The following is a 13,839-nucleotide window of genomic DNA, read 5'->3' on the forward strand; positions in this document are numbered from 1 at the left end:
GGAGAGAACAGGGCGAGAAGGCTAAATTCTTTGGGGGCAACAATTGGAGAGATTAAGGGTTAAGTGTATGTATGGGAACCCTACTAATGCTTTCAGAACTAAGTCCAGGTGAGACTGGGGCAGGGAACAGGAGGATACAGAAGGAGAAGGTCAGGCTGAGGGAAAGGATTCCAGATTGAGGCAGTCCGTGAACTTACAGCTGTTCCTGGAACTCTCCCAAATCATACTTATGGGCAGCTCAGAGAGGCTGTCGGCCTGCTGGAAAAGGGCAAGAAGAGGACGAATTCTATAGACAGAACATCATTTGAGGGCTGAGGATGAGGCTTGGGGGAAGGCAGAGGGAAGGAACTTCCAGAAATCTTGGGAGACGAGGGTAACCAGCTAATGGTAGCACCCCTTTTCTACCTTGAAGGCTCCCTTCAGTTGATCCTGAGTCCTGAGTGGAAGTGGGTGGAGCTTAGGAGATGGGTAGAGGGCAATGCAGGCTTTGGTACCAGAGACCTCTGCCAAACAGCTAGGACTTGGAAGCCACTGAAGGGACACTGGCTAGTGTTTTAAACTATTCTCAAAATAACCTCCACTCTCCTACTGTATATAATGGGCACTGAAATCCTACTCTTAGAGAGCTGTCTCTTTGGGTCTAGAGAAGGCTTCTAAGCCTTCTTATCACAGAACAAATATCTCTGGGTGGGGCAGCAATGACTGTGAATGAAGAGTAAAGTCAGATGGAACAAGACCCAAGGCATGCTCCAGAGAGTGTGGGCTTGATGAGAGGAAGTGATTGCTCTCAATTTTGCCCAAGAACTTTACTCCTTTACTCCTTGATTCCTAGGAGGCCTTGTTAGGACTCTTGGTTCCTGAAAAATCAGTGGTTTATTTAAGCCGTATACATCATGGTTCTGTCTAGTAGAGAGGCTCCTCAAAATACAAGGGCTCTAGGCCATGGCTCATGTCTGTAATCCCAGCACCCTGAGGTCGAGGCAGGTGGATTGCCTGAGCTCACCAGTTCAAGACCAGCCTGAGCAAGAGTGAGACCCCATCTCTAAAAATAGCTGAGTGTTATGGTGGGCACCTGTAGTCCCAGCTATTTGGGAGGCTGAGGCAAGAGGATCATTTGTGCTCATGAGTTGGAGGTTGCTCTGAGCTATGACGCCAAGGCACTCTATCAAGGGCGGGGGGGGGGGACCACCAACCAACCAACCAACAAACAAACAAAAAAAACCCCAAGGTCTCTGAGGGGCAGGGCCCTTAGGCAGTTACCCAGCTCATCTCAACCTCAGTAGCCCTCAACTTCTAAAAATCCCAAAGTCCCAGTTCCAGTCTGGACTTTAACCAGGTGACACACATTAATTAGTGCATCAGTGTCATTATGTGTCAACATGGAACTAAGGCTGTGCCTGAATCATCCAGGAAGCTGAACCCTGCAGCAGAACAAACACCCCTAAGCAGCTCCTGCGAGCCTTGGGGTGACAGGTTGTCTGGCCAAACAGACAAGAGACTTTTGTTTAGTTTATTCTCTTCCTTTCTTCCCTATCTCTGGGTCAGGTGCTGTATGTTTTTTTCAGATAATGCTAGAATTTTTTTTTTTTTTTTGAGACAGAGCCTCAAGCTATTGCCCTGGGTAGAGTGCTGTGGCGTCACAGCTCACAGCAACCTCCAACTCCTGGGCTCAAGCGATTCTCCTGCCTCCGCCTCCCCAGTAGCTGGGACCACAGGCGCCCGCCACAACGCTGGGCTATTTTTTGGTTGCAGCCGTCATTGTTGTTTGGGGGGCCCGGGCTGGATGCGAACCCACCAACTCTGGTGTACGTGGCTGGCGCCTTAGTCACTTGAGCCCCAGGCACCGAGCCAATGCTAGAATTTATTTATTTTTTTATTGTTTCCCCATCCCGCCCCATAGCCCCCCCTCCCCCGTGGTGAAGGTGATGCATGAGGAACAGACTTGGGCTTTACTACAGGTACAGCAGAAGCTGATAGACAGGGGAGCCAGAAGGAGGAACTGGTTTGAATGGAAATTAGATGGAGCAAAAAAGTCAGAGATCGCTGGGGCTAAACCCGCGCTTCCCCTCACTCCCGCCCCGCCCCCCCGTCCACCCCATCTATAATTAAAGCAGGTCTTGCTCTTCTACTGGGAGAGTCCCTACAACTCCAGCTTGATCTCACTTCCTGCTTCTAAAGCTAGCTTATGATTTTTGACATTAATTGGTGGATACTCAAGATCATTTAATCTTCCTTCAAGTACCCTCCCCCTTTCCTAATACAAATGCAAAACAGCGTGGGAATCCCCCTTCGGGGTAAGAAACAGTACAGCTTTAAGAGAAAGGGACAGGAGAAAGAGGCTGACTCAGAGGCTCCTACCATTGGCTGCTGGAGGGGATCCTACCGCAGGGATTGGCTACAACAGAGTCCGCCTCCTCTTGCGATTGGTTCAGCCAGAGATATATAATGTGGCTGTGCCGGCCTCCGCCTCAGTTGGAGAGAGGCAGAGAATCCACCGGGTCTAGCGTGCTGGGACGGAACTACCAAACCTCGCCTCTCAAGATCCGAGTCTGAGTCCCGCGAAAGCTGCCACCATGAAGGAGAGACGGCCCCCCCAGCCAGTCGTGGCCAGATGTAAGCTCGTTCTGGTGGGAGATGTGCAGTGTGGGAAGACAGCGATGTTACAGGTGTTAGCGAAGGACTGCTATCCCGAGGTGAGCTGCCCGCCCGCCGGCTAGCTTTTCTCCCCGCCTGCCTGCTGGGGAGCGGGGTAGATTCCCGCTTCCCCAAGAAAGCTGTCTCTCCAGACCCACCGCATCCCATCCTCAGCCACTTCCAGAGGCTGCCCCATCCCCAGCTGCTTTCTGACTGGAGGACTGCCCTGCTTTAGCTTCCCTTGAGACCTGTCCCACTTCTGCCGCCCCGCTGGCTCCTCCTCACCTCTTCACCCAGAGGCCCCATCAAATCCCTTCCTAACTTCCTTCATCCCTGGCGTCTGCTCTTGGGAGAGGGAACTGGAGGCACTGGAGAACCTGGGGTTTCTCCTTGACGCAGTCCCTTCCTGACCCCTTGCCCCTCCGCAGAGGTTCAATGAGTGTGTTTCCAGGCAGGCTTCTGCTGCCCCTTCTGTTCACCTGGCCCAAGAGGCTTGTAGGGGGAGATGAAAAACTGCAATTGGCTGTGGCTTGCTAAAATTGGGAGACCAACAATTCCAGGGATAAGAGGAGTCTCTCTGTATGTGTGTGTGACCCTCCCTGGCCAGCTAAGATATGGGGGCTTGCCCCTGGACAGCGCCTTCCCTCCAGCCCCGTGTATCCCCACCTCTGGCTCTTTATCTCCTGTCACTTTAGGGTCTCACTGAGTGCTTGTATAGCCAGCACTAGCCAGAGGGTGTAGAGGGTTCAGAGGATAGGGTACCCGGGTGTGAATGGTTCCTCTCTTCTCACAGACCTATGTACCCACCGTGTTTGAGAATTACACAGCCTGTTTGGAGACAGAGGAACAGAGAGTGGAGCTTAGTCTCTGGGATACCTCAGGTAAGACTGTGGCCCCAAATGCCCCTTTTGCACTTTCACTGGTCTGCTGCAGCTGCTGTCTTTTAGAAATTGTTTCCCCATTTGGTGGAGAGGAGTATAGTGCTTGCCAGGAAACCTGAAGATTCTTTAATTGTGGGGAGGGGTGGCAGTTGGTCAACTCAGTTGAATGGTCCATGACTATAGAGTAGATGAACCCCACAGAACTCACTTCTGTGGGTCTAGTTCCATCCTTCAGAAGGCTTGGGTGGTGAGTGAAAGGACCCATGAATACTAGGGGGGCGGGGGGCAGTCAGTGGGGCTTCTTGATGTCCACTCCCTGCCACCCAGTACACATACACACACCATGCACACAACCTTTCCTTCCAGAGAGCAAAGCCAAATAAGAGGCAGGAAGCAGTGTTGTGGGGGGCTTTTGTGGTTAGGGCAGGGAGACAAGCCTGCTTTGGGGGAAATATTGCTCACACTCAGTTTTCTTTCCTGGATTCCATCTCCGGCCACTGCTGTCCTCCTGCTGCAGCTTAGCTCCGCTTGCTCGTCACACTTCTGCGGCTCAGGATGAAGCAATGCATCATTGATGTTTCCGAGGGTGGGGGAAATGGCTTAATATAGGGCATAGTCATGGTGTGAATAGTGGCCAACAGGGTGCAAGAGGGTGGCTCTGACGGTTTTCCCTGTACCGGGGTGAGGTAGAAGATGGCTCTGTTTCTGTAGAATGTAAAGAAAACAGTGTTTTTCCAGCCTGTCAACCCCAGTCCCTTAGTGCTCCGGTATTGTTTGCTTTGATTCTGACCCCTTCCCACATCTTTTTAGCCCAGACCTTTTTAAACAGACTGGCTTAGAGTTATAATTAAGGAATAAAATCCAGAAATAGGAGAAAGAAAATAAAATCCACTCCTCCCCCAAAATGCATATTCAGGCTGAGTTTAAAAAGGAACTATAAATCATCAGGGGTTTCCTGTTCTATATAATAAATATGATGTCCTGTTGTACCATGCTCCAATTTTGAGGTCTGAAAAGGTTGGGGGTAGGGAATGGGTAGACAGAAAATGAGATTTCCTTTTGCTTCCCCACACCCCAAACAAACATTCCTTAACCTGTATGTTTTTCGCTGTTGCAGTTCCAGGGGTGGGGGGGGGCAGGGTTTTGGTTATCCTGGACTGTGCTATGCTGGCTGGGTTGGACTAGAATGCAGCTTGGATGCATGATATATGGTTTTTTGGTTTTTCATCTGCTACACCCTCCCACCTCCCAATCTTCCCAGAATCTTACTGCAGCTCATCTCTTTTCACTACCACCGCCCAAACCCCCTGCTGCTTCCCTCCTCCTCCCACAGTCAGAATGCAGCCCTTGAATCTCAATTCAGATAATGGAAAATCAGCAAGTGTGGTCTCTATTCCCTGTCACATCCCATCTCCTAATTTCAGAAAGGATAAAGGCTATCAGTCATTCTCAAACTCCCTCTTTCAGGTTAGTTTCCTATAAGGAAGGAGGAAGTGGCTGGTGGTGTGTGGGACAGGGCTTCCCAACACTGGGGCCAGGATGGATCCTGTTCCCATTATTCACTTGCTGGTCTTAGGGGAGGGGGATCGAGCCAAAATGGAGGCCTCCTCCCCTCCCCCTTTCCCAGTGCTGCAGTGCTTCTGTTCCTCAGTGCTGCAGTGGTAAGACCCCACCTCAGAAAGGAATGGGGGTGATTGCTGAAGGATCAGGTAGCTGTCCCAACTCCCCTGTACTCCTTTTTTTTAATGACCACCCCCCAATTTGGATTCCCCCCAGTTTCCATGGCGATTGTGGTGCAGGGAGAGGGGCTGCTTGCTATTCTGAGCATGAATTGTCTGGGTTCCAAATCCGCTACTGCTCCTTCCCCAGGGTGGAGGGGGGTAGGCTCCGTTCCTAGTATTTTCCCATAGGGGACCAAATGAAGGACACTTGCTCTAGCCTCTAAACCCCCAGCTATTGGTGCTGCTGTTTTTCAGATTGCCTTCCTGAGATCTTAGGGATAGGGGTTACAGCTCCCCTTTTGCTCTTTTCAGTGTAAGTGATTTGGGAGGGTAGAGGAGTGGGGTACTGAACCCTTGATGCTTTCCCTCCCTTTCCAACTCCCGGAGTTCTGAACCCACGGTAAAGAAACAGGGCAGCCAGTTATGTAACAGGCAGGTTTGTTTCTTCGTCGGGGAGACCCTGGAGCAGGAGGGAAAGAGGAAACCTAAAACAAGCAGGGGTTGGGAGCATGGTCTAAGACTCAGAAAACTAGTAGATCTCAAAGTAAGGCTTCTGTGGGAGACCCAGACAGGGTCAATTTATATGTCACCCACCTTTATTTTGCCCTCTTTCCCTTTTTTGTTGGACTAAGGGAAATATTCTTGCACTGCCTCTGCACCGATCCCAAGTTTCTAGGCTGTAGCTCATTCCTCTGAGAGATGGGTGGATCCTTCGGGATCAAGGATGATATTCCCAGTCTCTTTGGACTTAGGCCTATAGGGATTGGAAAATACCATGGCTCATCATCACTTCTTTTCCCCGTACACCAGGATCTCCCTACTATGACAATGTTCGTCCTCTCTGCTACAGCGACTCAGATGCAGTATTACTTTGCTTTGATGTCAGCCGTCCAGAGACAGTGGACAGTGCACTCAAGAAGGTAAGGCTAGATAAACTCTACAATCTCTAATTCAGCATGAGAAGAAGGAATCTTGGGGACTTTGTCATCTAATTCCCTCATGTGAAACAGCAAGGACCTGAGGCCAGAGGAAGGAAGAGATTTGCCCGAGGCCACACCATTAGCAAGGGATCTGAGACCAGAGTCCAGCTCTCCTTACCCCTCTGCCTCCTGCCTTTCAACCCTATACCCTATACTGCTTCGCTAGAGGCCCAGCATGCAAATGTTTGAGTCAGAGAGTCTTTAGGGGATATGCTTGAAGATCAGGGATGGGACCTTTGGAGACAGCTTCGAGAGATCTTGTTCCCAGGCCCACTGAGACTGGGCAAGCCAAGCAGGTCCGAGCTGAACTATTGATGAGAAACACTTGTGTCTGGGTGTATTTGCTTATACTGAGGAGTCCCAGGAAACCTTACAGAACTATCATAGTTTCTCAGAAGGTGCTGGGATTATGTCCATTCCTTGGGAAGAGACTGGTTGGCATTTTGGACTTGTGAGGCCCCTTGATTAGGGTGAGGAGGCAGATCCATATCCTCTATGCTTGGCAGAGAGTGGGAGGAGAATTGCCTGGTGCTCTTTCTGGTGTCTGGGTTGTTGACTGAGGGGACAGGTTCCTGGGTAAGTACTGTGGTGGCCGCAAAGGCCTCATGGGCAGGAAGATGATGTAATTAGTGCAGTGGAGATGCTGTGACTCAGAGGGAGGACTGGGCTGGTGATAAGTGGGGTGGTGTGTACGATGTTGCCAACTGAGCTTCTCTTGGCATCAGTATGCCACTGACCCTCCCTCCTTCTGCTTTCTCCTTCCCTTCTTCCTGCTTGGCCCTCAGTGGAGGACGGAAATCCTAGATTATTGTCCCAGCACTCGTGTTTTGCTTATTGGCTGCAAGACAGACCTGAGAACAGACCTGAGCACTCTGATGGAGCTGTCACACCAGAAGCAGGCACCCATTTCCTATGAGCAGGTGTGTGTGTGCGCACGCGCCTGCATGTATTGGAGGGTGGGGTGAGGACAGCTGCAGGCAGCGCACCCTTGCTGAAACTCTCCCTCTATGGCAAGACATAATTGGTGTTATAATTAGAAAACTAGTCACCTGGATAGAAGTAGTAGGTACTTGTGTATGCTATAGGTCAGTAGGTGAGCCATTCCTTTGTGTACTAGCGTTTCTAAGATTGCATTGTATGGACCACCTGTATTAGAATTTTTAGAAGTGTTTGTTAGAATTTCAAATTCTTGGCTCCATGCCTATAGAATCACTCAGGGAGAAAGAGATGGGTGGGAATCTGCATTTTTTATAAGACTCCTGGATAATTTTATTTATTTATTTATTTTTGAGACAGAGTCTCACTCTGTCATCTCAGAGAGAGTGCTGTGGTGTCATCTCACAGCAACCTCAAACTCTTGGGCTCAAGCAATCTTTTTGCCTCAGCCTCCATAGTAGCTGGGACTTCTATAGGCATGTGCCACCACGCCTGGCTGGTTTTTTTTCTATTTTTAGTAGAGACGAGATCTCACTCTTGGTTAGGCTGGTCTTGAACTCCTGAGCTCAAGCAATCCACCCACCTTGGCCTCCCAGAGTGCTAGAATTATAGGCATGAGCCACCGTGCCTGCCCTGGGTAATTTCTTATGCATATGGGAATAGATGGATCATTTCTTTTAACCCAGTGTTTCATGTTACAATCTGATTTACTCAGTCTGGCACCAGTATAGTTTTAAGAGCATCCCAGGTGATTTCTAATGTGCAGTTAGGCATCATCTTAACAAAAATAATCAGCAGAGGGGGGTGGTGGGACTGGCAGTTGGGTCCCCTCTGGAGTAGCCCGAGGGAGTGGCACACAGAAGGCAGTTTTACAGAGCCTTTTTTTTTGAGACAGAGTCTCACTTTGTCACCCTTGGTAGTGTGCCGTGGTGTCATAGCTTACAGCAACATCAAACTCATGGGCTCAAGCGATTCTCTTGCCTCAGCCTCTTGAGTAGCTGAGACTACACCACAACACCTGGCTATTTTCAGAGATGGAGTCTCACTTTTGTTCAGGCTGGTCTCAAACCCATGAGATCAGGCAATCCACCTGCCTCGGCCTCCCAGAGTGCTAGGATTACAGGTGTGAGCCACTGCGCCTGGCCACAGAACCATTTTGGACACTGCATTCATGACCTCACCTTCTCCTGCAGGGCTGTGTGATAGCCAAGCAACTGGGTGCAGAAATCTACCTGGAAGGTTCAGCTTTTACCTCAGAAAAGAGTATCCACAGCATCTTCCGGACAGCATCCATGGTGTGTCTGAACAAGCCTAGCCCAATGCCCCCGAAGAGCCCTGTCCGAAGCCTCTCCAAACGACTGCTCCACCTCCCCAGTCGCTCTGAACTCATCTCTTCTACCTTCAAGAAGGAAAAGGCCAAAAGCTGTTCCATCATGTGAAGTGGGAATTGAGGGGGGAGACAGCCCCCCACTTCCTCCCTTGGGGTGCAGAGGCACGGGGAGAGGGAGGATGAGACAATTTAGGACACTGGACATGAGTTTTTCAGATGGCCACAGTGAGGGCTTGGAAGGAGACAGAAACAGGATGAGGAAGGAGCCAGGCCCGGCGTGAGGACCTGACACTGAAAGAACCATCATACCCCAAGCCAGGCACTAGGTTGTGGAGGGGGCGGCTGCCCTGGTGCCTCCCACTCCAGAAGAAGGAAAGGTGTGGGGGGACAGGGGCCTGCTGGCCTCTTGGGCTTGGGGGCCTCCAGCAGCCTCACCTTCAGCATCATGCCTCTTCCACACAGTGTTTCCATGTGGGCGGGGGATGGGAAGGGTCCCTGAGTTCTTCCCTTCCCCGCTAAGGAGGCAGCAGAGGAATGGAGAACGGGGAAGCCAAGAGGCAGCTCCCTTGGGAGCTTAGCTCAGGTGCTTCGTAACTGCAATCAGAAAGGCAGGAGCTAGTCAGAGCCCATAAGAAGGAAAGCTCATCTTTGCATAGCCCATGCCTCATGGAGAGGTGACATCATACATTCACATGCTTCTCACCTAAGTCCCCAGGGTCCAAGGGAGAAGCCCCAGACCCCCTTCTCTTGTAGAGTGTGGGGGTGGTGGTGCTGCAGGGGCAGGGCTGGGTGGGGGTTACCAGACTTTTTCTGCCCTTAGGGCAGTACAGCTGGCATTTGTTTTATAGACTCTTGTCTTTGGAATGGGGGGAGGGGGGAGTGTTTCAATCTGTTATATGTTCTGTGTTTAAAGAAGAAAACCTATTTATTAATGAAAAATATAACATATATGAAGAAATCGATTCCATTATTTTTGTTTCTTCCTCTGTTTGGTCATTGACAACGAGGGAAAAGCTGGCCCAGGGCCTTTTCTGTGGGTTGCAGAGAGGCTGCCTCCACAGTTCCCTAGCACCTCCAACAAGGAACTCCTCTCCTCTTCCTCCATTCTCCTCCCTCAACTCCACCCAAGTCCTGCTAAGCCAAGGAAGAACGCCTTAGCCCTTTAGCAGGGTTTCTCAGTGTTGGAGCTACCAACATTTTGGACTGAATAACGCTTTTTGTGTGTGTGTGGGGGGGGCTGTCCTATGCAATGTAGGATGTTTACCAGCCTCCTTGACATCTGGTGGGTGCTAGATGACTAGCACCTCCCAATGTCACAAACAAAAATGTTTCCAGTATTGCTAAATGATCCTGGGGGCAAAATCACTCCTGGTTGAGAGCCACTGCCCTCCAGAGTCTGATGGAGAGACAAGGTTGGGTGAAATCATCAGTAGAAAATCTAAGCCGCTGAGATCCTACCCCCTGGGACTATAGCTGGGATTTAGCTGGGGACACCATAGTGGACAGCCCAAGCTGATGCTGGAGAGAAGATCTTGGGGTTCTGGTTTCCTCTTAGTTCAAAGAGAGGTGACATCTGCCTTCATGACCTTCCAATCCCAGTGTCTGTTGATGGGGCCTTAACTTCCTTTCTCAGTGATTTACAGCTCTTGTTTTCCAAGTTTGGTAGTGTAGTGCTGGAAGTAAAAAGTTACCGTGTATTGAGTACTTAAGCTGAGGGCTTTACCTACATTTTCACATTTAACTTCATAAATGATAATAGCTAACATTTGTGAAATGTTTACTGTGGGCCAGGCACAGTGGCTAACACCTGTAATTCCAACATTTTGGGAAGTTGAGGTAGGATGATCATCTGAGGCCATAAGTTTGATACTAGCCTAGGCAATAGAGTAAGACCTCTCCCTGTACAAAAAGTAAGAAAAAATTAGCAATAGGCTGGGGTGGTGGTGGTGGGTGCCTGAAGTTCTAGCTACTATGTGGGAGGCTGAGGCAGGACGATCACTTGAACCCAGGAATTTGAGGTTGCAGTAAGCTAATATGATGTCACTATACTTTAGCTGGGGCAAGAGAGCAAGACTCTTGTCTCAGCTTGGTGCCTGTAGTTCAGTGGTTAGGGTGCTGGCCAAATACACCAAGGCTAGCGGGTTTGCACCCAGCCTGGGCCTGCTAAACAACAATGACAACTGCAACAAAAACAACAAAAACAACCAGGAGTTGTGATTGGCACCTGTAGTCCCAGCTACTTGGGAAGCTGAAGCAAGAGAATTGCTTGAGCCCAAGAGTTTGAGGTTGTTGTGAGCTGCGATGCCATAGCACTCTAATGAGGGTGACAAAGTGAGACTCTGTCTCAAAAAAAAAAAAAAGACAAGCTCTAGCTTTGTCACTAAGGATAGAGTGCAGTGGCCCAATCACAATTTGCTATAGCCTCGAACTTCTGGACTCAAGCAATCCTTATGCCTCAGCCTTTCAAATAGTAGCTGGGACTACAGGCATGCATCACCATGCCCAGCTAATTTTTCCTATCTTTTGTAGAGATAGGGATTTCACTCTTGCTCAGGCTGGTCTCAAACTCCTTAAGTTAAATAATCCTTCTGCCTTGGCTTCCTGGAGTACTAGGATTACAGGTGTGAACCACCATGCCTGGGACCTAGTCTCTTAAAAAATGTTTTCTGGCTCAGTGCCCATAGCACAGTGGTTATGGCGTCAGCCACATACACTGAAGCTGGTGGGTTCGAACCCAGCCCGGGCCAGCTAAACAACAATGACAACTGCAACAAAAAGTAGTCGGATGTTGTGGCAGGTGCCTGTAGTCCTAGCTACTTGGGAGGCTGAGGCAAGAGAATCACAAAACCCAAGGGTTTGAGGTTGCTGTGAGCTGTGATGCTATGGCACTCTACTGAGGGCAAAATAATGAGACTTTGTCTCAAAAAAAAAGAAAATGTTTTCTATGGCTCAGGGGAACATAGAGTCCTTTGTTTTTGTTTGTTTGTTTTTGAGACAGGGTCTCAAGTCTGTTGCCTGGGCTAGAATGCAGTGGTGTCATAGCTCACTGCAACCTCAAACTCCTGGGCTTAAGCAAACCAGGTCTCACCATTAACTAGAATCCCAAGGACCCCTTACTGCTAAGCAGGTTATACCTAAAAAGGACTCTCCACCAATGGTCTTTACTAGAGCATATTTCCTCTATCTCTAAAGATGTTTGTGAGGGAACTAGTGGGGTAAGACAAATGAGTACCCTTTAAGCTCAATGTCTTACTTGTATCATGAAGGAGGTTTACACAAGTACTAGAAGAATTCTGCCACTATGAACACAGGCAAACTTTATCACCTTTCTGGGTCTCAATTTACTCATTTTTAAAGACAATGAAAATGGTAGCCTGAAAACAGAGTCTGAAGTTAAATAAATCTTCGAGTTGAATTTTGCTGCCATTTTTTTTTTTTTTTTTGAGGTAAGAGTCTCACTTTGTCACCCTTGGTGGAGTGCTATGGCCTCATAGCTAACAGCAACCTCAAACTCTGGGACTCAAGCAATCCTTTTGCATCAGCCTCCCAAGTAGCTGCTACCACAGGTGCCCACCATAACGCCCTGCTATTTTTAATTTATTATTATTATTTTTGAGACAGAGCCTCAAGCTGTCACCCTGGGTAGAGTGCTGTGGCAGCACAGCTCACAGCAACCTCCAACTCCTGGGCTCAAGCGTGTCTCCTGCCTCCACCTCCCAAGTAGCTGGGACTACGACGCCTGCCACAATGCCTGGCTATTTTTTGGTTGCAGCCATCATTGTTGTTTGGCAGGCCCAGGCTGCATTCGAACCCGCCAGCTCAGGTATATGTGGCTGGCGCCTTAGCTGTTTGAGCCACAGGTGGCGAGCCCCTGCTATTTTTTTAGAGATGGGGTCTCTATCTTGCTCAGGCTTGTCTCGAACTACTGAGCTCAGGTGATTTACCTGTCTTGGCCTCCCAAAGTGCTAGGATTACAGGCATGAGCCACCACGTCTGGCCTTCTCCATTCTATTTTTTTTTTTTTTTTTGAGACAGAGTCTCACTCTGTCACCCTGGGTAAAGTGCTGTGGCATCACAGCTCCCGACCTCAAACTCCAGGGCTCAAGCAGTTCTCTTGCCTCAGGACAGGCCCTGCACAACATCTATTTTTAGAGATGGGTGTCTCGCCCTTACACAGGGTGATCTCAAACTCGTAAGCTCAAGCAAGCCACCTGCCTCAGCCTGCCAAAGTGCTGAGATTACAGGCATGAGCCACCACACCTGGCCTTGACTTCATTCTTTTAACTACGTGGCCTTTATTTATTTATTTATTTATTTATTTTTCACAGTTTTTTGGGCAGGGCTGGGTTTGAACCCACTACCTCTGGTATATGGGGCTGGCGCCCTACTCCTTTGAACCACAGGCGCCACCCTACGTGGCCTTTAAAGGCCTAATCTTTCTGGGTCACAATATCCTAATCAGCAAAATGGAGATGATACCCATCTCACTCTCTTATGAGAACTAAGTAAAATAACGTAGGTTAAGTGTCCAGCCCAGAGTTGTGCGCTTAGATTCTCAATGAGCATTATAAACTGCAGCTAAAAAATTGTGGTCTATCATCATTGGTCTGATTGTTAGTTGAGATTCCAGTCTGTGCGTGGAGAGCCCTCTAGTGTTTACTTGGTGAATTACTCCTAATAGATTTCAGACTTCTTTCCCCTCAGTTCCCTCAGGGTTCTCCAGACGTGAGGTGAGAGGCTGCAGAATTCTAAAAGCAGGAGTGGCCGTCTCTTAGGGTTACTTTGGGCCATTGTGCATGATGCTCAGGGATTTAAGATTATTTAGGTCTATCCCGAGGCTCTCCTTGAGAACAGAAGGTATATTCAGAGAGAGAAGCCAGACCTACAGCCGGGTAGGATTGAGACAACAAAGCAGATGATAGGAAAATGGGAAGGGAAGCACTAGAAACTTTTGGTTATCTAAACCATTCTAGCCTAGCAGTTGCAGTGTTTTATTTGTAGGGGAATAATCATGAAACCATAAGACCAAAGAGAAATAGTGAACATACGATTAAGCTCAGTGGATGAAGCGGGGGGTGGGGGGGTGGGGGGGTGGTGCTGGGGGGGCTGGGAGGGAACTAGGAGGAAGAAAGAAGCAAAAAATATCAAAAATAGCCCAACAACTGGCCAGATTCCAACGGGCAAGAAATTGAGAAAGCCAGGGTCCCATCTGGAATGTTGAGAAAACAGGTGTCAGAGTCCAGGAGATACTATCCTTCCGGAGGACTCTGGTATCCATTGTGTAGGCTTATTTCGAGTTATTACAATAACTGGGAGTTGTTATGGCATTCACCTCTCTGTGGGGCCAAGGTTGCTAA

The 13,839-nt window shown here is 49.2% G+C and overlaps 1 protein-coding gene across 1 annotated transcript; it reads left to right on the forward strand.

Annotated features, from left to right (window-relative positions):
• Nucleotides 1-2,463: 2,463 nt before the first annotated feature.
• RND1 (Rho family GTPase 1) lies at nt 2,464-9,440 on the forward strand. Its single transcript, XM_053557277.1, has 5 exons — nt 2,464-2,693; nt 3,428-3,515; nt 6,047-6,156; nt 7,002-7,136; nt 8,346-9,440. Exons 1-5 carry the CDS (start codon nt 2,574-2,576, stop codon nt 8,589-8,591), a joined length of 699 nt encoding a protein of 232 aa, XP_053413252.1. The 5' UTR covers nt 2,464-2,573; the 3' UTR covers nt 8,592-9,440.
• Nucleotides 9,441-13,839: the final 4,399 nt, after the last annotated feature.

The sequence above is a fragment of the Nycticebus coucang genome, chromosome 12 (genome assembly GCF_027406575.1).
Source record: "Nycticebus coucang isolate mNycCou1 chromosome 12, mNycCou1.pri, whole genome shotgun sequence".
Classification (NCBI taxonomy): domain Eukaryota; kingdom Metazoa; phylum Chordata; class Mammalia; order Primates; family Lorisidae; genus Nycticebus; species Nycticebus coucang.